The sequence below is a fragment of the Lemur catta genome, chromosome 22 (assembly GCF_020740605.2).
Source record: "Lemur catta isolate mLemCat1 chromosome 22, mLemCat1.pri, whole genome shotgun sequence".
NCBI classification, from domain to species: domain Eukaryota; kingdom Metazoa; phylum Chordata; class Mammalia; order Primates; family Lemuridae; genus Lemur; species Lemur catta.
The window spans coordinates 3,768,463-3,796,199 of record NC_059149.1 but is presented as its reverse complement, the minus strand read 5'-3'; the positions used below and the strand labels follow the sequence as shown (position 1 = coordinate 3,796,199).

The following is a 27,737-nucleotide window of genomic DNA, read 5'->3' as shown; positions in this document are numbered from 1 at the left end:
ACACTTTTAGTTTTTTCATAGTTCCAGCAGTACTTGGTATCTGCAAAAAGAAAAAAAAATCCAGTGAGAGTCTGTGAGGTCCTGCTGGTGGCTGAGTCGGGAGGGGTGGCTGAGGGGGACGGACCCAGGGCCACACTGGGCTCCTGCAGGAGGCTGGGCTGAAGTGGACAGTGACAGCCACAGGGGAGAAGGAAACCTCCCTGAACTTAAGGTCACCCTGAGGGGCAGGATATAGGGACCCTGTCTCTGCCCAACCAGGACCTGGTTCTATCAGCCACTTTCTTCCCTTGTTTGCAGAAAAGTGATGGCTTTTCACGCCTCCTGGTGGGGGACATGCTCAGTGTCACCCACCAGACTCAGAGACAGACACTGCAGGGGGAGGGGCCCCTGGCAGAGTAACAGGCCCTCTTATACCCCCACGACCCAGACTTTCAGGGAGGGGGGGGCGGCTGTGGGAAGAGCCCGGCTGTGAGAGCCAGCAGGGACCTCGGACTCCTCCACGTCCCGTCCCCCTTGGACTGACGAGGAGAGCGTGGTGCCGAAGGGCTGAGACTCCACTAAAGCCACGTGACCTGTTGCTGACAACCCCGGAACTAGAACCCCGGCCTGAGGCCCTTTCCACACTGTTTGGAAGGAGGAGAGAAAGGGTCCAATGGAGAAATGAACAAGCCACTGCAGGCTGTGGGTCACGCTGGCTGGGACAGGGATCAGGATTTAGAAACAGCAAAAGTATTTTCCTAGAGAGGGTCGGCAAAGAAAGGAAGAAGGAGAGATTCCAAATGGAATTGCACAGAGAGAGCAGGGACTCTTGCCTGGACTTGTGGAGGTAGAAACGGGAAGGAAATGGACAGAGAGCAGATGCTTAAGGACCCCATGGTCTATGAGGATTGATGTCCCGCCCTGTGCAACTACTTCTGCACTGACGTCACTTTAGGGTCCCTTCAGTGTCCTTCAGCTAATGTCGGCTCAAATGAGTCCACAGTGCCTGGACACTGAGTCCCTGCAAACGCCACCCTCGTCACACAGCCCTGCACCTCTGGGGCTGAACACAAAGCTGACAAGGCCACTGCAGGTCTCCTGCCTGGGACCAGGTTCTAAGTTACTTTTTGCCATGAGCAATAAATGTGCTCACTTTTAACTGTTCTCATTCAGAGTTTGGAGGGAGTCACAGCAGGGGCTGCTGCTAGGGAGCTACAGGTCGCCAAGGATGGAAAAGAAGGAAAACTCTTGAGTCCTGGCAGGCGCATTCCAGGGACCTGGCTGGCCTTGCAAAGTCAATGATCAACTTGACCATCGAGACCAGACGGAGGTTACAGCGGCTGTTGGAGGGAACACACGTGGCAGAGAAAGAGCAGCGGGAGAGGAGCTGTCCGCTTGCACAGAGAGCAGCAGGAGTGTGTGTGTGTGAGACCGCAGGTGGGGTTACCTCTGCACCCGCAGCTGCAGGCCTGAGAAACTGCACGTGACTCTCCACTTGCTGAACAGCAACTTTCTCTTGCTCATCCTCGGTTTCAGGGCACTCGGGCCAGCGAGCAGGGGAGAGACCGTCTGGGCCAGTGCGGGGAGTCTTGGCTGGGCTCCTGGGAATCCAAGAACTAGAAGACAGACCAGAGGGAAGGGCAGAGGCTCAGATGATACAAGTTACCAGGACAGGGGTCTGGGATTCGCATCCTGTGAGCACTGGGCACTTCTCAGGAGCCCTCCCCATGGGGCCAGCCTGGGGCTCCTGACCTCTCGTGACTCTCGTCTCATCCTGGGTACCTGGGGCTTGTCACCTCTCAGATGACGGCATGGCCTGACAGAGGAGGCCCAGGCCACAGGATCCAGGAGGAGACAGAGGGGACAGAGAGCAAGGAGGGGCAGGACAGGATGTGGGGCCTGGGAGGGCTGTGTTAAGACAGTCTGAGCAAAGTGGGTCCTTCTGAGAAGGAAACTGAGGACATGGCCCTGCCATGCCTGCAGGTGATGAACTAGAGGGGCAGTCACAGGGGAGACTGATTTGGACAGTTTCTAAAAAAAGATTGTGCTTTGCTTCAAAAAGAAGATTAAAGAAACGGAATAAAACCTGGATATGTGAGGAAATTGACCTGTGGGCCCAGGATCAACACTGATAAAAAAAATCCATGTGAAATCACTATGTAAGTGATAAATCACCGAAAGATATAAGGACTAGACATGACATGGTCACAGCTTTCATTGAACAATTGGGCCCCAAAGTCCTCTCCACCCCTGCACGGTGACAGCAACCCCAACATCAGAGCCTCCTGCTCCCCTGTCCTGCCCACCTGGGAGGAGCAGCCACTGGTGCCCAGAGTCAGCGCTGGCTGCGAGGATCCAGGGGTCGCAGGGGAGGCTCCATGTGGCAAAGCCACAGCCACGACCCCACTGCTGGTCCAGCTGGAGCTGCAGACAGTCAGTCACCAGGGCGCTTGGCTGCAGCTGTGTGTTTGCAGCTTGCACCTGTGACACGCAGGGGCTCAAGTCTCCACTCCAAGGCCCTTGGGGACAGGCCTCCTGCGTGGGGGCTGAAAGGAGAAGAGGCTTCAGTGGGAACAATCCTAGTGCTCTCTCTGCTACGTCCTCCCAGAACACCCATTTCTGATGTCCCTGTGGGTCAGTGAGACCACCCAGTGACTCTGGCAACACATTGAGTATATGAAGGAGATGTCACCAGTCAGGTGTGAGCCTGGGGAAGCAAAGATCCCAGGTGCCCAGGCTGGTGGAGACACGGCCAGGCACTGGGCAGATGGCAAAGCTCCCAGACCCACCTCCCCTCTGTTCAGAAAATTCTGCCCAAGCACCCAACAGGAACCAACGATGTCTCCAGGGTCAGCCTGCAGGGACATCACTCAGCCCAGGCAGAGGACTGAGCAGAGCGAGGCCACCTGGGACGCCAGTGAGACTGACCAGCTTTCTCACGGGAGGACTCACCCGCTCCATCCAGAACAGACTCGGCCTCAGGCTCGGCAGACAGGGAGGTGGCGCTTCTGATCAGCTCTCGGCAATCAGACAGGTCAGCACCACCAGGAGGGAAACCCTGCTCCTTCAGTGCCTGTGACAGCCCTGCGGTCCCTGCGTCCTCCTGCAGCTCACTGGGCACACTGGGGAGAGGAAGAACCAAAGATGAAGGCAGGAGGGGTGAGACCCCTGAGCACCCCGCGGGGCCTGATGGGAAGCACAAGGGGGGGTTCAATGGCGTGTGGCCTCCCTTCGCAAAGGAGGCAGGACACCCCCTCCTCGGTCTTGGGCACGGCTCGGCTGCCTTGGCCATGGGGGTGAGAAACAGAGACAGAGAGACAGAGAGAAAGAGACAGAGACCACATGGCAGTGCAAAGTGCACTGACAAGATGAGGAGCTAAGGAGGAAGAGACCCCAGATGCCCTGTCAGGTGCAGGCAGGACCCACAGCACACAGGGACCCATAACCTTGGGTCAACCCTGGGGACAGATGACGGTGAATTTCACATGCAGCAGTACAGGGAACACGGGGCCTGAGGCCCTATAGACTCTCTGAGATCTTGTGTGTTCTAGGTCTGCTGTTCCAAACTTGTGCCATGGGGAGACTGTTTGCGAGGACATTCCTGTCAATGACCCAAGGCCACAGTGTGGACAGCAGACAGGCACACCCTGCTGGTCTCAGCCTCACGCAGTAGACCACGTGATCTATCCAAGGGCAAGACGCCCTGAGACTGGTCAGTTCCCTTGGTCAGACTCACACTACTAGGGCCACGAAGGAGACGGACCATGGGGGAGGTGACACCCTTGCTGCAAGGCTCTGCCAGCTCCGGGGCAGTGAAGGCATCAGTACAACCAGTGGGCTGGGTTTGCCTCGAGCGTGAAATCTTGGTGACTTTGGCCTCACATTCTGTCCTTAGACACCACCCTGCCCTGGCATGTCGTACTCTTGCTTCTAGCCCCTGATAATTCATTGTCACCTGGAGGCCAGTGATTCTAGATCTTCTTCGTCTTCCTCCTCTTCATAGTTCTCTGCAAACAAATTGAGAAATGTCCAGACATTAAATAGTGCCATTCCCACCGTGACACACGCTGGGCCCATCTGTGCCTGGAGACAGATGACCCGTGTGACCTCGGACACCCTTAGAGAGCTGTGCCCATGTCGTCTGCAGACGTTGACGAAGTAGGGAGGGACCACGTATTGATCCATCTTGTAAAATGCCCCCAACATGGCGGATCGTTGTCATGGTGAGCTCTGAACTTACTGGGAAAAGTTATATTTCGGTCTCAAGGTCACAGGACACTTGCACGGGTTTTTTCTGGATTTCTCCAGCTATGTGTCCCGTCTCTCTTGATATCAAGGACAACTCCACATGTGGCCATGACAGGTGTATTTCCTCTGGTATTCCGACACACCCTGGGCAAGGAGCAGTTGAATTAGAGTGGACAGAGAGATTGTGCCTGGAATCCAGGAACTACGGTACCATTTGCACAGACACAGGCAAGACACCAACCTACTGGGACAGTCACTGGTGCTTTTGTAACAATTATCAGTCCCTGCAGGACAGGTCCCAAGTCCCAACATGAAAGAACGGGCTCGTGCAGACCCCTGCCGTGCATGGCCATCAGCGGTGGCTGAGAGTCGGTGACAGTTTCTGCAGTCTCCCCACTCTGCCTAGCTCTGTGGTGCCCACTGTGACCTTGTCGTTGTGTCCCCTGGGTAAGTGTTTGGCCTGGGATTTGGGAGTCACCTGGCTGCCTGACACCCCTGACGTCTGTGCCTAACGCTCAGGCGGCCACCCTCATCCACATCAGTGTGTTTCCAGAGTCTGCTGGCACCTCTCTACCTGGTGACAGGTGCGGGGCACAGAGAACGTGGAGGCTCCCTGGGAGGACACTGGGACTCATCTACTTTATACCAGACACACTCACCAGCTGGACCCGGGCAGGCGCAGTCGTCTCCTGCATCGGGCAGCAGGACAGCGGGAAGGGCAGCGGGACTCAGAGAGGTCCTGGCCACTGGAGAGGGTGACACGCTGCTCATGCAGTGAGGTCTGCTGGGTGGGATTCGCCTCCTCCTCCTCCCCGCTGAGCCTGGGGGTGCACAGGAGAGTAGGTTAAGCTGAGAGAGATCGGGCACCGCGGCATCCCCGGCTGGTCCTGATCAGGGGACACAGGCAGAGGTCCCAGAGGCGGCGAGGCCACCCCTGAAACAGGAAGACAGCCCTCCTCGGACTGCGGCTCAGGGCGGCTGCCGTGGGGTCTGAGGTAGTGGCAGGCGCTCAGTGCAAAGGCCACAGGGCACAGTGATGAGGACAGACACCGCCCTCCCCTGCACGGGGAAATCAGGACACGCAGCGCAGCGACCCGCAGCACATGCCGCAGCTGCTGTGCGTTTGAGTCCCGCTCTCCCTGCCCAGCTGCAGGGAATAGACACACCTGAGGCAGCGTGGCCTTTAGGAGATCTCGGGCCTTCTAGGCCTTGTTCTCTCAGTACTGTGAAATGATGGGACATTTTTCTTTTTCTTTCTTGTCTCCGTATACTACCTGCTGTGGAATCCCTGCCAACAACCTAAGGCCACCCTTGCAGAGAGAAGCTGTGCCTGTCCTCCCGGTCCCCTCCCATGGGAGAGGGAGGTGGTCACCCTGAGTGCAGGGACACCTGAGACTGGTTAGCTCATCTGGGGTCACAGGACTCCAGCTTATTAAACTGGAGAAATTGGTGGGAAGTGGAAACCAGTGTAAGAACCACCAGGTCGACAGACGCATCTTGCCAGGCAGGCCGGGTGAGGGGATCTAGGCTGCACCCTCTGCTGCTCCCTGGAGCGAGATCTCCAGGGGGTGCTGTGGCGCTCACAGCCCGTGACTGTCACACTCACCCGGTCTCCATGGGCTCTTGTCCTTCCTGTGTGTTGCTGTCACCTCGAGTTGCTGCAAATACAGTCAGACAGGACCAGTCACCACAGGTACTTGCCTCATGGTCAACACAAACCCAGGGGCCTGTGTAATGCATGGAGGAAAGTACTGCTGGTGTGAGATCAGTTTTCCCTGGGGAATATTCCAGAAGGCCTCAGGTTATGTCTTCTGAGAAGCGGCTAGGCTTCCTGTTCTGAGTCCCTGGGCAGACTGTCCCTGAATTGGTCCATTAGTGTCACACTGTCCTCTGTCCTGTGTCTGGGCAAACAATGAAACATATTTTCCCAGTGAACAGGAAGAGCCTGCCTAGTGGCCCTAGACATGTGGCTACAAGATGCCATCTTTAGTCCATCAGCTGCTGTGGTTGCTATGGGTACAGATGGGATGATCCACTGAGATCAGATGGTAGGTGCAATCTCCATACCCTCAAATAGGAAAGATCTTTGCTGCTACTTAGAGAACAGGATACTTTTCATTCAAGGATACGGAGGGTGTCAAGGGCCCTGCCCTGTTTTCAGGGATAATTCCAGACTCATTCAAGAGGTGTTTGTATTCTGGTGGATAGACGGCCATTTATCAAGGACAGGTCAACATAGAGAAGAGAGAGACCATGGTCTAGAGTTGAGGAGCCAACACTATCTCCAAAGACATAGGCAAGAATATCCACCCAGTCAGACAGTCACTAATGCTCAGAGTACGCTGTTCGGATCAGCATTTAGAAAGGACATTGCAGGAGACAACAGACATCCCATCTGCAAAGAATGGACTCCTGCAGACACCTGTGTGCACATGCGTCAGTGGTGGCTGTGGTTTGTCACAATTTCTTCAGTCTCCCCACTCTGTGAGCCCTGTGTTCACCACCCTGAACCTGCCATGGAGCCCAGCAGGCACGGAGCCTACCCACAGGACAATGTGGAGTCATTCCCTTATAACAGAGCACTCACTAGCTGCATCCAGCACCCTGGAGACTCCCTGCTCATCAAACAGGATGGCACCGGTGCAGGGAGGCTGGTCGGTGTCACACAGGTCACGGTGACTGGCAGAAGTCAGGTGGCCTTCACCCAACTGGCTCTGCAGGACTCCATTCACCTTCTCCTCCTGCTCCACACTGCTCAACCTCGTGGGATAAAGAATAGGACCAAACCAAGAGGGACTGGACACCAGATCCAAGGCGGTGCTGATGACAGGCATGAAGGACTGGCCACAGAGTGCAAGGGGCTTTCATTTTGAAGAGAAAGAAAGCTATCCTGTTATGATAAAGGAAGAATGTGGGAGCCTCGAGGGCAGGAGTGAGAGAGGAGCAAGTGCTCTGTGCACTGGCCACGTAAGGAGATGGTGAGGAAGGGGACACTGTCCCCTTGGTACCGTGTTGGCAGGCAGCACACACAGAGAACCACGCAGTGGCTCAGCCTCCTGCGTGGACCGTGTTGACTGTTCCCGCAGCAGCACAGTGGGCACAGGCTCCTGACAGTGTAGGTCAGGAGCTCTTGTGCCTTCTAGGACCCTGTCTAGCAATATGGTGACATGGTGCAAATATTTCAGTCTGCTCATATCCCCTGCTACGGAGTCACTTCCAACATTTGAAGGCCAACCACACAGAAAGCAGATGGGCATCTCATACTGAGTTCAGCCATGGGGAGGGAGAACAGGTAGAATCTGTGATTGTAGAAATCCTTAAGACTGACTTTTTCTCCTAGTTACTGGGAAATGCCTTGAAGACAGTGAACAACCTTGTTAATGGAAGGAATTTTTCACTGGTTGTGAGAATGTCATCAAAGAACAAACAGTTTTCACACACCTTTGCTGTGAAATTTGTGGCTACTTTGACACCTTGACCAGTGCAACTGGGCCCTCCCATATTTTACCCACCCTCCTCCAGGCCGTGCTTGCTCATTGCTACCTGGGGGCTGGTGGTTCTTCTTCCTTCTCCTCCTCCTGATCTTTGTGGTTTTCTGCATAGAAATTCAGAAATGTCCAGTCAGACATTGAGTAGCTCCACACTACCCCTACAAACACCAGCAGATATCTCTACATGTGGATCGTTTCTATGGTAAGAAAACCTAAGGCATAATTGACCAATTGCTGGAGTATGAGTCTGCAGAAATTTGAGAAATAAAACAATAGGCAGTTGCAGTCACAGAAGTGCCCAAACCCTCAGAAGTGTACTCCTACTGAGCATCACACTGGAAGGTCTAATTGTTTCAATAAGACAAAGAAAGGAAATAAAAGCTAATGTCTATATTAAAAAATCCCAAAGAATTAGCAATGAGGGCACCAACAAAATGCTTCTGGAATGAATAAGCCATTGGTAGCAAGGTTGCAGGATACAGAGCTAATATATGCAATCAATTGATGAGTTAAATATCAGCAATGAAGAGCTGGAATTTCAAATTAATACACAATGCGATTTAAGGTAGCTCAAAAAAGACATTCTTAAGTATGAAGCTAATTACATATGTATAAGGTCCACTGAGGAGTGGGGAACCTTGGGGCCACATGTGTCTTTCCAGATCCTTGAGTGTGGCCTTTTGACTGAATGCAATTTTAGAGAACAAATCCTTGGGATTGGTCACCTAGATTTGGGTCCTTGGACACAACACACAAAAGCAAAACCCATGAAAAAAGAATTGATAAGTTCAAGGCCACGGTGCATCAGGAGGAAGGACAGAGTGGGGACATTGGGACCTCCACCCTGAGTATTCTGTCCTCTGCTCCTGCTGGCCAGCCATGATCCTGTCGTGGCCATAAATGTGACGTGCAAACCAGGACAGCTGGGTGAAGAGCCACATTGTGAGTGGAGTGTCTTGCGAGCTGGCACCTGGGAGCAGCTCAGAGTCCTGAGGGCCTGTGGCCACTCACCTGGGCTGAGCGTGCGGGCGAGGTGCTCTGCCAGCCTGCGCCCCTCTGCCAGGTGCTCACGGAGGTCCTGGCCCTGGCAGCTGTCAGGATTGTCCTGGAGGAGGATGCCCTGCAGGTGCTGCTTGAGGAGAAACGAGCCATCTCTCCCCTCTCACAACACCTGCCTCAATCGGGTCAGCTCTCGGGCCTGCTGGTCAATGAGCCTGTTGGCTTCCCTATGGTGGGAACAAAAGCAAATATGAAAAGGCACAGTTGACAATAGAGTATATGCACAGTAGCAGACAGTTCTGTGAAGGTGTCCCCAGGAAGCCTTCCAAGTGCAATTCTAGCACGTATTTGGTGACCTGCTTGTGGCAAAGAGAGAGAAGAATGTGCAGGGAAAGCCTCCCGTGAGTCACAGAGTGTCCCTGTGAGATCCTTGATGCTCCCTTCCTGTTTCCTTCTGTAGAGGAGCCAGGTGTCTTCCTGAATCGGCTTCACAACGGTGTCCCTCAGTCCCTCACTGTGGCCAAGGCCTTTTCCACGTGAAGACACACCCAGCACGTTCTGCTGCAACTGGACACGCAGCCACAGGAAGCAATGTGCCAGCTCCAGCTGGGGCCAGTTGAAAGCATGAAAGACAGAGGATAACCAGGCCAAGGGGACAATGTTCTTTGGGTAACAGTCTCAGAAGCCACATTCAGTCAGGGTGAGTGTGATTCAGAGTGAATGGGACGATGACTGCACAACACTGTAAAGTTTTAATTGTATGTCTGTGACGGGTCCAAGTGCAGTGTTGTCACAGGGATATATTGCACAGTGTGGAGTCGGGGCTTTTAGTGTTTCCATCACCTGAATGCGCAGTGTGACTACACTCAATGCTGCTGAGTTGTCACTGTCCTTTGGTTACCTTTATGTTACGTGACTTTCACCCTAACAACTTCTTGTTTGGAAGGAGAAAACCTGGCTCTGAGTCACAGTTGTGGGCCAGAATACATCCTTAGTTTTGTTTTCATCTTGTTTTATTAATATCTGTGAAAAACATGCCGGCCTCGTGCATTCCTGCCATTGCCCTGGCAAGGTGGGCTCTTAGATGTCCCAGCTGAGCTGCCCACATCAGAGACTCACACGTCCCCCTGTCTGCCCCACACACAGCAGCCTTACCTGAGCTCGTCCTCCAGGGTCGGCATCTCTGCCCACTCCTCCTCCTCCCAGAAGTCCGGCCTCACCCCCAGCACGGACTCCAGGACATCCCTAAACTTGCCACACTCCGAGAAAGATACACACGCTGGCCTCAGTGGGAAGCTGTGGCCACTGCCCACAGGGGAGGTGGCAGGGTCCCTCCAAGGGACCAAAGTGTCCGCAGTCCCAGGTCTTATGTGGGGATTTCTACACCTTTAATTCTCACCCTCCCGTCTCCATGGCATTGAGAATTCCTATTGCAAGATGAGGAAGGAGAAGCTGAAAGGCACATAAAGGTACTTGGCAAAAATCGAATTGGGATTTAGGACAGTCAGAGTTCTCTCCCCCAAGGTCTGACTCTGATCACGGGCCTTGTGACCAAGCTGCAGCCTGTGACGGAAATCACTGAACTGGGCACGATGCAGTGACACCTGCACAGCTAGGAAGGCCCTGAGGACCCCACGATTTGTGGGTCCCTCGTGCTGGGAATGCAAAGAGCGCACCAGCCTCTCACAGGTAGAAATCGCATCCAGATGCACCTGTGGGAAACGTCAGGCGTTAGACCACGAGGACCCGAGAGAAAATTCCCACCCGCTAGTGAGGCTCGGGTCACACTGGAAGTGAGAGACCTGCGAGCTCACAGTGGCTCCTCTTGTCAGGCTCTGCTGTAAAAGCGACACAGGAATTAATGAATGTATCATTGCAACTCCAATTAATAGGTGATACAATAGCACCATGTAAACAGAGGAGGAAACTGAGGCACACCATAGACAAACAACTTGCATTGGTGCCCGGAGACATTCCCAGGGTCCCTGCTGTACACGTGGTCTTCAGCCTTCTTCCATGTTCTTCCTCTTCACAGTATTTCACATGCTTATGTTATGATTAGATGGAAAGGTGTTAATAAAACAGTTTGTCCTTTCCCAGAACTCATCTCTTCACCTCCATAACAGGCTTCAATTTTTAATCTTCTCTTTAATTCCTTTTGATTAAAAATAATCCTCTGATTTATTGGAAAATAATTTGGAGGAAAAGGATGCAAGCTCAGCCTCAGAGTTGCGAGGTTCCTTCCAATCCTGCTGCTGTGCGCGTGCCCTGCTCCCAGGACCCCTCAGTCGCTCAGGCTTCTCTTTCTGGGCAGGACAAGGGCTGGCAGTGGGCAGGCGCACTGGGGTAGGGGTGGGGGCCCATCCCACACACTGCTTTGCTTGTCACAGGGGCTGCTGCTGTCCTCCTCGTCCCTTGTTCACACGTGGGCCAACATCTGCTAGATCAGGCCATCATGGTCCACCTGCACCTGCTGGCTGTCCTGTGTCCCTGAAGGTTCCCCAGCTCAGGGGACACACAGGGGTGGGAAAGTGTCCCTGACATAACTAGAAGCACCATCTACCTTCCAGCTAAGTTTCAAATCACTTTCTTGGACTCAAAGTAGAACTGGTGTCCCAGGATGCAGAGCTTCTCTCCCACCAGGGTCAGCCCCCTGGACAGGGTCACTAAGGATTGTCACAACTGCCATTAGCTGCCTCTGGAAGCTCCTCTGAAGCAGGGGCTGTGTCCATCCCAACCTTCCCCAGGGGGCAGCTCAGTGCTTTCCTGTTGGGCCTCACCACAATTGAACGGAAGCTCATCAGTCTCAGAAATTACAACCACAGTGACGTTATGTGACTGCAGGATTTTGTGCAGTACACAGGCTCCTAAGAAAAACAGGTGTAGCTTGTGCCCAAATCACAGGCACTTCCTTGGAAGCTGCAGAAATAAATAACTGACATTTTACCTCATGCCCCACCCTACTCCTCACCTGGAATCATGGCCAAACTCTGTGTGCCTCAGTTTCTCCATCCTCAGAAAAACAGGGTTAAAATACCCCCTTTTCCCTTCTTGGGAATATAGCAGGATGAAATTTATTTTGATAAAGGGAAGAGAAGCACCAAGTCTAGAAACTTTATTTCCTCAGAGAGAATACACACAACCATCTGTCACTGAACATGGTGAACCCACAGAACTTACTGTATTTCCGCAGCTGGTTGGCCAGGGAGAAAGCAGTTGATTCGGAAATGTTCAGTTTCTCCCTGAGGTCCAGAACCTGCTGTTTAGCCTCCACCAGCTGGGAGCGCAGTTCCCTGTTTTGTTCCCAGATGTCCATCTGTGCCCTCTGCCTGGACAGAGAGCAGAGGGACCCTGCCATGCTGGCCGCTGTGGCAGGAGAGGCACAGCCTGGGACTGGGGAGAAGAAACCCAAACACACGGTGGGTGAACAACAAATCAAATCCAATAGGTTTCATCAGGACTGAGGGAGGACCAACACTGGACTTCTTCACTTACTATTGGAAAAACGTGATCCACACCCCACAGCACTCAACAGTCCTTCACTTTGTAGTCAATCAGGCTCAGGACACCGGAGCTCAGAGCTGAAGTCACTGACTATAGCTCAGAGCCCAAGAAAAGTGAGCCAGTGGAGCTCAGCGAGCCACGTAACGGTCTTCAGTCGCCATAACAGAATTCTGTGCGGGTGCACGGAATGTTAGGAGCCCTGCCCCCCAGGTGCCTGGGCCATGCCGATGCACAAGCCAGGTGGTCTGGCCTAAAGGGGACACCACTGATGGGGGCACCCCCGACACGTGCTCATGCCACAGACCCCTTCATTTCTCAGTAAATCTCAGCACGTTTCCTCTTGTCCATTCCCGTGTCTGTATGGAAATATCTAGGTAGGAACAGTTTCCCCCCCAGTTTTATTTCCTTCATGGTTGTGTAGTCACCCAACCATTTCTTTACCATGAAAACAGATCTTACGACTTTTCCTAAATTAAATAACGTCAAACTTTTGCGATGTAAAAATGTAAATCTCTCGTGACTTTCTTCTCTGCATCTTCTCCCATCCCTCCAAATCCATTAGAAAGTATAGAACAAAATTCTGTCCTGTCTGAGTGTCCCTGCTGCATTCCAGGGTTACGTTGGCTTCAGTCGTCTCACAGGGGGCTGTGTCTCTCCTTGTACCTGCGTCACGTGTGACCTCCCACCACCTATGTCCTCCCGTGTGTGGGGTGCTTTGGGTTGTTACTTCCTCTCACTGAACATTAAACTTCATATTTGCTGCTAATGGATTTCTTTCTACTTCCTTGTGTTCCCTTTCCCAGCCGTCACAGTGATTAAACTAGTTCATGTGCAGGTGCTTGAATACACGACGTGACCATCTCTATTGAAAAGACTTGTCAACCTCATGGCAGGTTTTACATTTTTGGTCATTTCATTCACATGCTGCACAGGACAAGGATCCAGAGCACCTTTATGAAACCTTGTTCTGTAGCTCTGTGTGTTGACCTGAAACGGTTGAGCTGTGGTTGTGTTCCACTAACTGAACATGGGAAGGTCAAGGTCATGACTCTGGCTGGGGTGATGAGCCTCCATGGTGCCCACATGCAATGTGGTTTAGGGACACAGCAGGTGAGGCTGAGCTGAGAGGGACAGGCAGGCAGGGGAGAGGGACCCCTGCGCCACCTCCTCACATTCTTGGCTTCCAGTCCCACCCAGGTCTGGTGAGCCTGACACCTGGGAGACGCCCTGTGGCCCAGGTCTCTGCAGTTCACCTGCTGGACCTGCCTGAGTTGAGGGAGGAACTCATGTCATCGCGGGCCCCGAGCGTTCATGTCAGAGTGAAGGAAGGAGGACTGCTCGGCCACGTTTGACAGTGTCTCCCTCCACCCTAAAACACCCCCACACTACACTGTGGATGATGTCAGTTATGAGATGTATGTTAAGCCCCAGTGGCCACTGGGTCCCCATTTCAACCAAACACAGTTTTTGAAAAGATAATATTTCTGTTTCTCTAAGCAGCTCACTCACAGCTCCACAGCAGGCAGCCAGTTCATGTGCTGTATTGTGGCCACTGTGCTAAGTTCCATCTGCTTCCTGCTGTGTCATCCCCAGGGGACCCATGTCATTCCTTGGCCGTAGAAGCAGAGCCATTTTCCCAGCTTATTTGCTGCATTAAAGACCTTCTGTTCTGGTGTACAGGGCCACCATTTGGGGCAAGTGGAGAGTGTTTTTGCTCCTGAAGTCACCAGGTGCTGCGAGATGCAGTCAGGTAGCTCCCACCACAGGACACTGGACCCGGCTCATCCGTGTGTTCCCCAAAGCGTCACTTTCTGAGCAGGTTCTTGACCTTTGTAGAGACCCGTTGCCCAAGCAGACATCGTGCAAGGATTTCCAGTCCGTCACTGCGCTGCTTCTCTTCTTGCTGCTACAATCTAGACATGATCTGTGACGTACACACATGGAGAGGAGCCATGCTGAGGATGTGTGACACTACTGTGACACAAGAAGCTGGGACACTCTCTGCAGGATGTTCTCCACATGGTGTGGGCATGAATCAGGAGGAGGGGCATAAAGCCCAGGGCCGTCACTGCTCCTCATCATCCTCTTCCTCATCAGCAGGGGAGCGAGGGGGTGAGCTGTTGATTCCCCACCTACACACACCCCTGGCTGAATTCAGAGCAGACAACTCTCAGCTCCTTTCAGTGGGGACCGGAGCTCCTGTCCTCTGCCCCCCAGTGTGACGAGCACAGGACACTACCCACAGGGATCAGGAACTGCCCTCGCTGAGCTCAACTGACTTAGCTCAGCGTCCCTAAGTGAGCACAGATGTCGGATTTTTCAGACAGGGACAGGGTGGACAGACAGTGAAACAAGGGTGTGGGACATTTCTGTGTCTCTGAGCACAAGAGTCACGATGTTCCCCGAGCCTGTGAATGCAGAAAGCCAGTCCAGCCCCAGTCCCTGCGTGTCCCCTGCAAACACGGAAACACTTTATTCCCTCCACACTCGTTCTTTACTGCGAGATCTGAGAGTAAATTATGAGCTACTGAAATTCTAAAAATAGAGTCATCGTTTAATTAATTTTGATGTGATGGGAGATTAGGAAGGTGTGGAAACATGTAATTATCCACAAGAACAGGGACCAGCGTCACCTTTCTGGCAGACATGGACTTGAGGGTCCCACTAAACTGGCCTCATGGTGTCTCCAGGTGCCCATGACGGAGTCAGCAGTTCCCCCTGGAGACCTTGGCTCTGTTGACCTTGACACGACCTGGAGGCAGATGCTGGTGGTGTCCTGGGAGGTCAGGAGTGTTGTGTCACCCAGGGCCCACCAGCTGCTGGAAACAAACAGAAGGGGGACCAGGACAGCCACTGAGGTCACCCCCACACCCCATGGGACCCTCCCTCACCGTGACCACACTTGCCACGATGCACGGCCTACCGGCCTGAGAGCTCCGTGGATGCTGGGACACAGTTTCACCAACTCCGTGTTCACGGTTCCCACTCAGGCCCGGCACCAGGGGGCTCCCCGCAGTGGTCGTCAGTGACTGAATAAAAGTGGTTTCTGACTCCAGCACCCCGTCTACACTCCTTCCCCGAGTGTTCTGTGAGGGACACCCTGCTTCCTGCCAGGGAGCTGCACGTCTCCTTCTGTAGAGAGACCCCTGCCCTACAGTATCAGAACTCAGGGACAGTCCCCTGTGGGGGTCTGGTGACACCGGGACTGCTCTCAGGAATTCCCTTCCTGTTCACTGCGTCATGGGGACGACATGTCTGTGACCTCTCCGCCCATTCCCTGGGCTGCCACCAGACCTTTCTCAACTGAAAGGCACAGAGAATAGCCAAGTGTCACTACTTCATGTGCAAGGGTCCCCTGTCCCCGGGTCACTGGCCTAGAGCAGCATGTCCACCCTTCTCCTGCTCAGCCCACCCTGACCTGGAGGGCGTCCACTGCCAGGGCAGCCCCAAGGACGAGGCTGCTGGAGCTGGGCAGGGTCTCACGGTCACTTCTTCCTCCTCTTGGGGTTGGTGCTTCCCTCAGTGTGAACCAGCTCTGAGTCCAGCCTGTGGGTGTCCTTGGCCAGGTGCCTAGGACCCCAGTGCCCTGAGCTCCTCTCCCATCCCCACTGCTCTGCCCAGGCTGGCCCTGGAGGGTTCGGGTGATGACAGGCGTCTCTCAGTGACTCCTGATCTCTAAACCCAATCTGTCCTCATTCTCACCCCGTGTGTGTCCACCTGCACCACCGTTCCCGTGTCCTTGTTTCGGTCATTCTCATCCCCCAACCTGCCGGCTCCCCTTCCTCCATCTGCTCCCTCAGTTCTGAGTTCTCAGGGTGTGGCCTCAGCTCAGGGCCCTGCAGGAGATAGTCACAGTAGGGACCAAGGTCAGGTCTCCACTGCGGGTCGCAGGGCACCTTTACCACAGCTCTGCCCACAGAGACTCAGAGCAAACCCGGCAGGAAGGTCCCTGGGAGAGGTGCAGTTGGAACCTTCACTTCCTGATGGGGAAACTGAGGCCCAGAAGGACTAAGAGATTCTCCCCAGCTCCCTCACCCCTTGCTGGCAGCAGGGCCACCTCACAAGCCTGGGCCTCAGCTTCCCTGTCCAAAGCACCGAGCTCTACCACCAGGAACTCACATCTCTGTTTCTGGGATTTGGGATCCAACATGGCTATTTCCACTGTTAAAACATCTCAGATGTCTCCATCCTGGGACATATCTTTTATCACAGTTCTATAGTTCTTAGCCCTATATTTTGTTCTTTAAGAAGAGGGTCTTGCTGTGTCGTCCAGGCTGGCGTGCAGGGCCATGAACACAGCTCACGGCAGCCCCAGACTCCTGGGCTCAAGGGATCCTCCTGCATCAGCTTCCTGAGTAGCTATGACAACGGGTACCCACCAGTACCCAGAGCTCATTTATTATTATTATTGTTAATATTATTTGTAGAAATGCTGTGGTATTATGTTGCCCAGGCTGGTCTTGAACTCTTGGCCTCAAGTGATCTGTCTCCTAGACCTCCCAGAGTGCTGAAATTACAGGCTGGATCCACTATGCCTGATCCAGTTCTATTATTTATACTCAGTTTTCAATCAATGACTGGTCTCAGGTGACAAAGAAACACAAAGGATAAATTATATGTAACAGAATCACAAAAGAAGTATATTAGGTGATTATCTATAATCTCTTCAGTAGGAAGATGATCTTCAGCAGACCAGGGACTCTGTCCGCCCTGGTGATGACAGGTCTCCAGTGTCCCCACAAGCACCTGCTACGGTAAACAGTCAGTACTAATCAAGTGAATCATTCCCCGTCACTAAGAGTCATTCACTTTTACCAAAGACCTCTCATCCCAACCACTGTCCCAGCCAAATTCCATCCTGGGTCAGTGCGGAAGCAACAACAGCACAGCCTCGGCTCAGCAGATCTGAGATTCAAATGCAGCTTCTCGCAGGCCAGGGATGCTTCAAAGGAGAATTTCTCTACCCTCTTTGAGGCTATAATCCTCATGTGGAAAATAGGGCAGCAGTCACCACTAGGGTTTGGGATGGTTAAATAGAATAACATGAATCTGAAAGGCATCCCGGACTTTACTAGACACAGAGCTAAAGAACATGCATGTGAGTCACTGGGACACTTGTTAAAACATCTCTGGAGATAAGGCCCAGGAATCTATTTCAGAGAAATATCCCTAGAGATTCTCACGTAAGAAAAAAGGCCACCATTAAATGCACATCCTGGGAAAAGGTCCCCAGAACTCTGATAGCCACAGGAACAACTCAGCTAGAGCAGACCACGTCCCATGTCCATGGTGGCCTTCCTTTGGGAACTGTCCCCTTTTCCACATAAGGTGTCCCACCTGGTAGGGGACACAAGTGGGAACCCCACTTCCCCAGCCTGGCTTTTAGCTCCTCCATTCTCCTTTAGGTTTCTCCCTCTGATTTAATTGCTGGGGAACCTCAGCTCTCATGTGGGTCATTGTTTTAGAAACATCCCTCTGATTTTCTCCCCCTTGGAGATAGCCCGGGCAGAGATGGGTTCTGGTTCTCTGCAGTCCTGGACTTTCCCTTAAACCATCCAGGTGAGGTGAAAGCAGTCGGGACTGGCAGAAGTCAGCTCAGCACAGAGGACCCCGAGGAGCCTGAGACCACGAGGGCAGCCCCCACGGGAGACAGTGGGAACCATGCCATGGTCAGTGTGAGACCAATTTGGGTGGGAAGCATGTCCCAAGCCATTAAGGGAAGGTGCTGTCGTGAGGATGAAGAGGAAGAAGCAATGAGTGTGAGAAGAAAGAGAAAAGTAATGATTCCAATGAAGATGAAATATGTGCAGAGCCAAGAGCCCAGAGGCAAAGCCCCACGTCACAGAGGATTCATCCAGGCTTTGACCTCAATCAAGCACTCACGCAACTATTGATGCTGTTTAATTATAGCCGTCCTAGTGGTGTGGACTGAGGTCTCATTGTTGGGTTCTTCCACGTTTCCCTTATATCTAATGCTATTGACCGTCTACCATGTGCTTCTTTGCAATTCATGTATCTTGTTTGGAGAAATGTCTATATAATTCCTTTGCCCATTTTAGTTGGATGTTTGTGTTTCTGTACTTGAATTATAAGAGTTCATTATATTTTCTGGGTATAAAATCCTTAATAGGTTTATCATTTGCCAGTATTTTCTGCTATCCCATGAGCTGTCTTTACAATCTCTTGTGAGTGTCTTTTGAGACAGGAAAGTTTTTAATTTTGTTGGCGCCCCATTTATCTGTTTTTTTCTTTCTTCTTTTACTGCTAAAGCTTTTGGTGACATGTTTACAAAACTGTCAAATCCAAGGTCATAAAGATTTCCCCCTACATTTTCTTCTAAGACCTTTAGTTTTAGTTCTTAAATTTAATTATTTTATCCATATTCAGTTAATTTTTAATATTTTGTTTGGTTAAGATCCACCTTGACTCATTGATTGATAATTTTACATGTCTACATGTGTAAAGAGATCTTCCAGTCAGTGGGATAAACTTATATTTGTTTCTTCTACGAAGTTTTCATTATTTCCAAATGATTTAAAGCATAATAGCAAGTAAACATTTTTAAAAAAATTCTCTAAGACAGTAGAAGTCATTCTGAATGCTAACCTGTAAAAAAAGTATTGAAGTGGAACAATGGCATTGTCATAAGCAGTCCCACACTGCCCTCTGGTGGCTGCATGAGAAAATGGCAAGAAGCTGAGGGGCTCCCTGGTTCTGCTGGCAAAAGGGGAAGACACTGAAACTTAGATACCCCCAAGTGTTCTGTGTCACCTTCCTGAGAGCTCACACTGTGTCAGACTCTCATCATCACCGCCTGGATTCCCCAGTGTCCTCCCGACTGGGACCCAGATGCTGCCACCTCCACACTGTCAGTCCCTCACTGGGCTCAGCCCCCACAGTCCTCTCACCACGTCCTGCTCTGCCTCCAAGACCTTCCTCTCCACGGCCCACGACACGATGCACGTCACGCCCCCCACCTTGTGGTCCTGCTCACTGTGGCCCAACATTCTCACCCAACCTCACTTCCCCCCAAATTGTCCTTGTGCAGATCGCCCCCTGGGGTCAGGCTGTCCCCCCAGCCCTGCACCAGGGACCTTCCAGCATCCAGGTCTTTGTGCACAGGCTCCTCCCTCGGCCTGGTGGCCCCCATAGTGACTGAAGGCACAGTTTGCCACCGCGAACCGTCACTCCAGTGGGACACTCACTAAGAGCTGGTGAGAGTTCCTGCTGGGCTCCTGGGGAAACATCTCCCCCCGACACGCCTGTCTGTGGAAGGAACTGTGAAGCCCAGGGACGAGCGTCGCACACTCGGCAGGACTGAAGGGCACTGAGGCAGGAATCTCCCCCAGGACCCAGCACGTCACCTGGTCCCTTCTCTACTGTCCCTGGAGGTGAACTCACTCCCTCCCCACCTGCCTTTCCCTCCCTGCACGGTCGTGGTGGTCTGGAACCTTCCTGGGAATGTGGCCAACTCCTGACGCCCTGAAGGCTCCTTCACGTTTTTACTTATTTAGCCTCATGATTGTCACAAAGCTCATCTCCCCTCGGCTCCCTTAGGTCATTCAAATATTTGAGCTGGGCGTCACCACACTATGGTGTCGAATGTCAAGGGTGATCATTGTCAGGTTTCTCCTGTGTCCAGCCGTGTAGCCCTCACGGATTCCGGACCCTCCTCCATAGACTGTTAGACAGGTGTCCCTAACCCACCCTTGCCCTGGGGAGTCTTGTCCTCCCGCGGGGACGTTCCATTTGCACCACTGCAGACGCAGACCGAGGGGCTGTCCACGCAGCCTGGTCTTGCTGGTGGCCCTGAGCTGTGTGGACCCCCTTCCCGCCCTCCCCTGAATGGCTGCAGAGCCAGGTCTCCCCAGCCTGGTCCCACAGGGGACGGTTACAGCACGGCTGGGCATGTGGCACGTTCCTGCTGCTGCCCGGAGCCTCCTCCCTCCGGGTGGAGCCTGCGCAACCCACGCTGCGGAGACGGAGACGCTGTCCCAGCACAGGACGAGGGACAGCGTCCGTCACACTCCCGACTTCCGTGCCTGGTGTTGCACGGCTACGTGGAGAAAATCCTTGCTAAAACATCCACGTGTCATTTAGGTGACATTCGTGCTGTGTCTGCCGGGGCTCTCCCTGCAGGGGGAGGGTGGGCGGGGCAGACCGCCTGTGCCACCGCTGCCAGGCCCGGCTGGGCACTGCACACACACACGGTTCACACTATCGCAGGGAGGCCACGCAGGAGGTGGCCTTCTGTGATTGTGACCCCACTGCAGAGGAGAACTGGCCTCTCCTGGCCCGTGATTAGTGATGCCTGGCAGGGCCGTCCCCTCCCACACTCAGCTCCCTTCTGAGACCTGTGTCTGAGCATCTCCCGTCCTCCTCACGGGAGCCCAGGCCTGGCGGGGTGGTTGTGCGACTGAGCCTGGAGCTTTCCAAGGGCCCCAGGACAGCCAAGGTGAGAGCAGAGACCCTGGGGACAGGGCGGGAGAGACAAGGACCTTGGAGCCCCTGGTTGATTGCCAATGGGTCTCATGGAGCTGCAGCTCCACCTGCAGAGTGGAGGCCCCGCCCAGGACATGCAGGGGACATGAGATGCCACTCACAGGGGAGACTCGGGCAGACCCTGCTGTGCACATGCTGCAGGGGCTGGGACCTGCCTGTGCATCTGCGGCCTGCACAGGGCAGTGGGGGCCAGGCTGGCAGAGACACGGCCAGGTGCTGGGAAGACGGCAAAGCTCTCAGACCCACCTCCCCTCTGTGCAGGAAATTCTGCCCAAGCACCTGACGGGAACCAACAGGGTCTCCTGAGTCAGCCTGCAGGGACATTGCTCAGCCCAGGCAGAGGACTGAGCACAGTGAGGCCACCTGGGATGCCAGTGAGACTGACCAGCTTCATCACGGGAGGACTCACCTGCTCCATCCAGAACAGACTGGACCTCAGGCTCGGCAGACAGGGAGGCGGCGCTTCTGATCGGCTCTCGGCAGTCAGACAGGTCAGCACCACCAGGAGGGAAACCCTGCTCCATCAGTGCCTGTGACAGCCCTGCAGTCCCTGCATCCTCCTGCAGCTCACTGGGCCCACTGGGGAGAGGAAGAACCAAAGATGAAGGCAGGAGGGGTGAGACCCCTGAGCACCCCGTGGGGCCTGATGGGAAGCACAAGGGGGGGTCCAATGGCGTGTGGCCTCCCTTCGCAAAGGAGGCAGGACACCCCCTCCTCTGCTTTGGGCACAGCTCGGCTGCCTTGGCCATGGGGGTGACAGACAGAGACAAAGACAGAGAGAGAGACAGAGGTCACAGGGCAGTGCAAAGTGCACTGACAAGTGAGGAGCTGAGGAGGAAGAGACCCCCCCCCCCAGACACCCTGTCAGGTGCAGGCAGGACACACAGCACACAGGGACCCATAACCCTGGGTCACCCCACGGCCCCAGGCAGCTCTTCAATGGATCCTGCAACATGTTTGCTGAATGTGCAGCAGTTTTTCTGAAATGTCTGCAAAGGTAGGTTTATATCTGGGGCATCGTGTGCCTAGTTGCTGTGCCTTCTTGACATGAACTTTCTTTTGTCTAGTTACGTTTCTTCCTGTGGAGAACCTGCCAGCAGGCTGGGCCCGCAATGAAGACGGCAGGGACGCCTCCTGATTTTTTTTTTTTTTTTTTTGAGGCAGAGTCTCGCTCTGTTGCCCGGGCTAGAGTGCCGTGACGTCAGCCTAGCTCACAGCGACCTCAAACTCCTGGGACTACAGGCATGCGCCATCATGCCCTGCTAATCTTTTTTTCTCTATATTTTTAGTTGTTCAGCTAATTTCTATTTTTTTTTTTTTAGTAGAGACGGGGTCTCACTCTTCCTCAGGCCGGTCTCGAACTCCTGAGCTCAAATGATCCTCCCGCCTTGGCCTCCCAGAGTGCTGGGATTACAGGCATGAGCCACCACGCCCGGCCCCTGTTGAGCTTTAATCAGTCATTTTTTACTCGCATTACTCAAAAATGCCTTAACTGATATCCTGGCCCCTAGCCTTATCCTCCCTTCAATCTGTCCTCAACATAACCACCTGCTACATGACTGATGTCAAGTCACAACCTGACCACGTCACTCACCAGCTGACCCCACCCCGCCACTGAAGTGATTCTCAGTCTTGGCCGAGCATTAGAATCACAGGAGAGAACATGTAAAAAGCCTGATGCTTAAACCACACTTCAGCCCAGTGAAGTTGGCGTCCCTAGAGGTGGGGCCTGGGATTACAGTTTCCCATGCATCCCAGCGACTCTAGCACCCAGCCAGCACTGAGAATCCGTAACCTACAGGAAAAAGTTCCAGATCCTCGATTAGGGCCACTGGCTGGCTCCTGCCTTTCTTCAACCTTCCCTCCTGCCACTCCCTCCCCCTCACTCCCTTGCTGGCTCACTCTTACTTATACTTTGAAAGTTTGAGCTCAGCCATCACCTCCTCCTGGAGACCCCCCGAGACACTGGGTGGGGCAGGCCCCGCTTCTCTGTTATGCCAGGGACCTGTGCATCTCTCAATCGCTGCATCAGCCTCACAGGATTATCATTATCTTTTGATTGTCTCCCTTGAAAGATGGTTTCTTGAGGGCAAGAATTGTGATTAATTTGTGTATCCTAGCACTTGGCAAAGAATAGGCACTCAGATATTTGAATGATTAAAAAGTGAATACCCAAATATGTTCGGTAATATTTAAATAAAAACTCTAGTAAGGGACAACTACATAGCATTTCATCAGTCGCCCACATTAGAGTTATTTCAAGTTATTTTTACCAAAGCAACAAATATAACAACGAGGCATGTTACAATCGAGGCATGCTCAGTTAGCTTCAGAAATAAAATGACTCCTGACTGCACAGCTCCATGATGCCCCATCTGCAACTGCCAACATTCCAGGATGCGCTCATCATGCCGTTACATGTGGCCCAGGCCCAACAGAACCGGCATGTTGCTGACAGAGAGTGGACAAAGGCCTGTTCCTCCTCCTTTAAGCGAAGGAGCCCAGGGAGACTGTGGCTCTAAGAGCAAACACTGGCTGAAACCTTGACTGCCCCCCCCAGTCGAGCTGGTCTCCCGTCCCTTTCATCGCTGTGGAAACCATCCTGGCCAGAGGGCAGCTTTCACCGCAGCCACGGGATGTGACCTGCAAACCCGTAAGTGGCGGTTTTAGGTTGGCAGGTGCAGAGAGAATATTCTTTGACCAAATTGCTCCTGAAAATATTAAAAGGTGATATTACTGAGCTAGAGAGTAAAAACACGCAGATGAAAAGTTTATTAATGGAAAGGCTTTTACCTTATTCAATTTTGTTAAGTATTTTTCTTGCACACTGTACAAAAGCCTCTTCCACATTCTCTCATCAGCGTACTTGTCTCCAAAAACATCAGCTCTGAAATTGATATCAAACAAAATACAACACCACATTTAGAAGATGAATCATAATTTTCACTTACTAGGAGCCCATTTAGCATTCTTAGAACAGCAGACAAAATATGACATAAAACTATGTAATTCTGTAAATACAAAATCAACATGTGTCAGTTATGTTTTTTAAAATGTTAGAAGCATTCTAACTTTTTCTGAAAAGCAGCTGCCATCTTGTGTTAGCACTTAATCCACTGGAGAGACGGAAGGAGCAACGAGGCTTCTGCAGCCGGCACGACTGCCCAGCAGGAGAAGGCACCGGCCGCACGGCTCTGCCAAAAGCAGCAATTTCCTTCTTCAAACAATCTGTATGTTACCACAAGTACAATCTACACGTCTTTGTACTTTCTAGGGGACTGTATCACAATTTGTCACTCTGCCCGTGGAGAGGCCTATAGGAATGAGCGCTCCTTTTACCCAGCAGAGGGACTGCCAGTCCTCAGACAGGCCTGTTTCGCTGCTCTCCAGGCAAACCACGACCTCTCCAGCCTCTTGTGTCCTCACTTGTAAAGATGTGGACATTTCAGTCACATGAAAATTCCTTTTGTGCTTTTAACATTCTTAGCTTCTGTATTTCTAAACAGATCTTTGAAAACTGTCATGATTCTGGCTTATGTGTTTCTCTCATGTTTATTTTCTTAGCAAGAAACTAGTCAGTTTCCAAGAATGTAATACGGTAGTCCTAGAATCCCATCAAACACCGATATTAGGATATTGTAGTTCTTGATTGGTTCTAAAACTTAAAGTTATTTAAAATGTCTGAATTTTGGCCAGGCACAGTGGCTCACACCTGTAATCCTAGCACTCTGGGAGGCCGAGGTGGGAGGATTGCTTGAGCTCAGGATTTCAAAACCAGCCTGAGCAAGAGTGAGACCCCGTCTCTACTAAAAATAGAAAGAAATTAAGCTGAACAACTAAAAATAGAAACAAAAAACTAGCCAGGTGTGGTGGCGCATGCCTGTAGTCCCAGCTACTCAGGAGGCTGAGGCAGAAAGATTGCTTGAGCCCAGGAGTTTGAGGTTGTAGTGAGCTATGATTACGCCACTGCACTCCAGCCCGGGCAACAGAGAGAGACACGTGTGTGTGTGTGTGTGTGTGTGTGTGTGTGTGTGTGTGTGTGTGTGTGTGTGTGTGTGTGTGTGTGTGTGTGTGTGTGTGTGTGTGTGTGTGTGTGTGTGTGTGTCCATTGCCCCCCCCGCATATATATAAATAAATAAATTTCACTTTAACCCCAGCTCTCTAATATTCAAAGATCTAATACTAAAAAGTCATATGAATGTTAATAGATTTGCTTTTATCATCATAGTAACTTTTGTAGGCAGAATGCAATATACTGAAAATACACTAAATAAGTCTAAATTTATAGTAAAAACAATCTCAAATTCTACATTTCCTAAATATAACCTTGAAACTCCAATAGATGTTTTAAACTCAAAGAAATGTTGTTACCCCCCAAATTTGCCATTTGAAAAACAGTAAGAGATAAAAGGTCACTTGCCATTTTCTTGAGCAAATCTGGAGGCTTCTATGAACGTAACTTCGCGATCTGCATCCAGGTCCTTCTTGTTTCCACAGAGGATGATCACAATGTTCTGACTCGCTAGCGTTCTGGCATCTGTTAACCAATTAGTAAGCGCATTGTAGGTTTCTCGGCTGCGTAATATAAGATTGTGAAAATAATACATGCATTTTATAAAGCTAGCAACTCTTTCTAGTCATTCTCACTACTCACACTGCTTTTCAACGTTTTGAGGTAATGGCAACAACACCTTTAAGGTAACTCACATAACCTGAATGCACCAAGTACATGACACACTCCCAGGGTCTCTTTCATTTTGTTTCCAGAAAAATGAGACAATAAGCCAGAGAGTTTGTTGTTTTTTGTTTGCTCGAGCAAAAGGAAACAGAATTTCCTTCCTTTTTTTTATGAATATCTGTTGAGCTCTTAGTATGTGCCAGGCACAGTCCAGACATTGACTGGTGAGCAAGATGACAGCTGATGGCTGCCACCGAGTCAACCCTGCAACGTGCTGGCAGGGTTGTTTTGTAGGAATTTATCACACTGACACTTTATAAGGACTCTGTGATGGACTGCTATTTCCCCCCCTTTTCCATGAGAAACCTGAGGCCCAGAGAGATTAATTAAGTTGCCTAAAGTCACACAGCAGCCAGTGGTAAAGCCAGGACCTTGCTGACTCCAGGACCCACTCTCAAACCTGCTGTTTCCAGCTCTCATGTGTCTAAGGACAAATTTCCGACCATGACACTTTGATACCCTGATTGATGACTTCACACTTTGGCAAGCTGAGCCTCTCCTCGGGCAAGCGCAGCGCGGGCTGGGCCGGGAGCTGCCTGCCTTCTCGCAGAGCACCCAGCTCCGAGGACACGGCCTGGAGCAGGGAAGCAGCCGGGTGATGTCTCCTCACTGAACTGGTTCCCACCTGGAAGGAACCCCTGATGATACCGTTTAGACGACACCTTTCTAGGTCTGTGCTGGCAAACACTGAGGTCAGGGTTATCTGACGGAATTTCTTCAGGGCAGGAATGTTCTCTAACCTGCCCTGTCCAACACAGCAGGCACCAGCCACACGTGGACCCTGAGCACTTGAAACGTGGCCAGTGCAACTGAGGAACTAAATTTTTTACTTTATTTAATTTCATTTAAATTGCCATAGGTAGCTAATAGCTACAATATAAATGTTTCGCGTTAACTTAATTTAAACCTCCAATAACCTCACGAGGATGACATGATTATTATCACCTTCATCTACGGACCAGGGAACCAAGGTCCAGGCGGCTGAAGCACCTGTTACCAGCTGGTAACGGGACCAGGACTGGAACCCAGGCAATCTCCACCCAGAGTAACTCACTTCTAAGAACTCACCACACAGAAAGCTTCGTGAACCTTGAGGAAAGTGTCCAGGCATCATGTTAAGAAATGTAATGAAACATGAAAAATTGCTTTATCTACCTAAAACCTTGTAAACATGTTTCTCTACGTGGTAAAGTAGTGGTGGGGGCTCGTTCCAAGACCTCTCAGATCCAGATGGAAGTAAGGGGCTTCCTGGGTGACGGCCGCACCGCCTTCCCCGGGCACCTGGGTGACAGCCACACCGCCTGCCCCGGGCACCTGGGTGACGGCCGCACCGCCTGCCCCGGGCACCTGGGTGACGGCCGCACCGCCTGCCCCGGACACCTGGGTGACAGCCTCACTGCCTGCCCAACACCTGGGTGACAGCCTCACTGCCTGCCCGGGCACCCACAGCACACGGCACACAGGGCGCCTTGCCAGGGCCGGGCTGCAGACGCGGTGCTGGGCGGCCTCCTCTACCCTGGGAGCTGGCATCACCTGGTGATGTCGCAGACAAGGAGCGCCCCAGCTGCACCTCTGTAGTAATTTCTTGTCACGGACCTGGAAGAGTGACACTGGCTTTAATTCCAACCAGCTGAGACCCTCACTACTAAATACCATCTTCCCACAAAAACACCCACGTTTGCTTTGTGAACCACAACACAGGGCAGACGTTGTTCTAATATAGAAACGTTTGAAAGGCACTGAACACACGTGTGGGGAGCTGTGCTGTCTGAAACCAGGTCACAGGAACGACAGGAGGTGGGGAGGCCGGCCTGGGACAGGAGGACGCTCTCTCAGGGCCGAAGCAGCCACGAGTGGACCTCGCCCTGAGACTCCTGAGGAGGGCGAGGCATCTGCAGGCAGAAGAGCCACCGCCAAGCCCAGGCGGGCTCCCCAGAGTCCCCTCCGCCTCTTCTAGGGAACAGGAATGTCCTCAGATGGGAACCGCCTCGTCTCCCGGCCAGGATCCACGGTCACCGCTGCCCATCACCAGACAGGAGACCGATCCCCGGCCCCGTGCCCTGCGCACACTCGCGGGACTGTTCTCTCTCAGTAACACGCTTTCTCCCCGCATTACCCATCTCTCCCCCTTTGCTGTATCTTTTTCCTATCAGCAAAATAGAGGTGGCCCTGGCACCTACCATCCTAAAACACCAACCAAAAACATGCTGGCGGTCCTGTCGGCGACTCTCCCTCCGGCCGCCCGCAGTCCTCAGCCCTGCCTCCGCCGCCTTCTC

The 27,737-nt window shown here is 52.4% G+C and overlaps 1 protein-coding gene and 1 long non-coding RNA gene across 14 annotated transcripts in view; both read right to left on the bottom strand.

The window, feature by feature from the left end:
* LOC123626359 (neuroblastoma breakpoint family member 4-like) lies at window positions 1–23,607 on the bottom strand. 11 transcript variants are annotated; one of them, XM_045535275.1, is made up of 12 exons: window positions 23,517–23,607; window positions 21,133–21,302; window positions 8,730–8,944; window positions 7,771–7,822; window positions 6,815–7,117; window positions 5,834–5,885; window positions 4,887–5,048; window positions 3,935–3,986; window positions 2,932–3,101; window positions 2,286–2,525; window positions 1,427–1,595; window positions 265–1,319 (listed from the first exon to the last, which is right to left on the bottom strand). In XM_045535275.1, exons 5-12 carry the CDS (start codon window positions 6,848–6,850, stop codon window positions 1,184–1,186), a joined length of 1,017 nt encoding a protein of 338 aa, XP_045391231.1. In that variant the 5' UTR covers window positions 6,851–7,117; window positions 7,771–7,822; window positions 8,730–8,944; window positions 21,133–21,302; window positions 23,517–23,607; the 3' UTR covers window positions 265–1,183. The 11 variants fall into 11 exon arrangements, 5 of the variants coding, with proteins under 5 accessions (XP_045391233.1, XP_045391231.1, XP_045391230.1 ...); XM_045535274.1 differs by having other exon boundaries at window positions 6,815–6,987; XM_045535277.1 differs by lacking the exon at window positions 265–1,319 and adding an exon at window positions 1–40 and having other exon boundaries at window positions 6,815–7,822.
* Window positions 23,608–25,145: 1,538 nt separating this feature from the next.
* LOC123626360 overlaps window positions 25,146–27,737 on the bottom strand; it is a 32,586-nt gene continuing 29,994 nt past the window's right edge. For 2 of the 3 annotated variants that reach the window (XR_006730827.1, XR_006730829.1), the window contains one exon: window positions 25,146–25,260. This is a non-coding gene — a long non-coding RNA (uncharacterized LOC123626360). Of the gene's footprint in view, window positions 25,299–27,737 lie in introns of all 3 variants that reach the window. The other variant, XR_006730828.1, reaches the window with a different exon arrangement.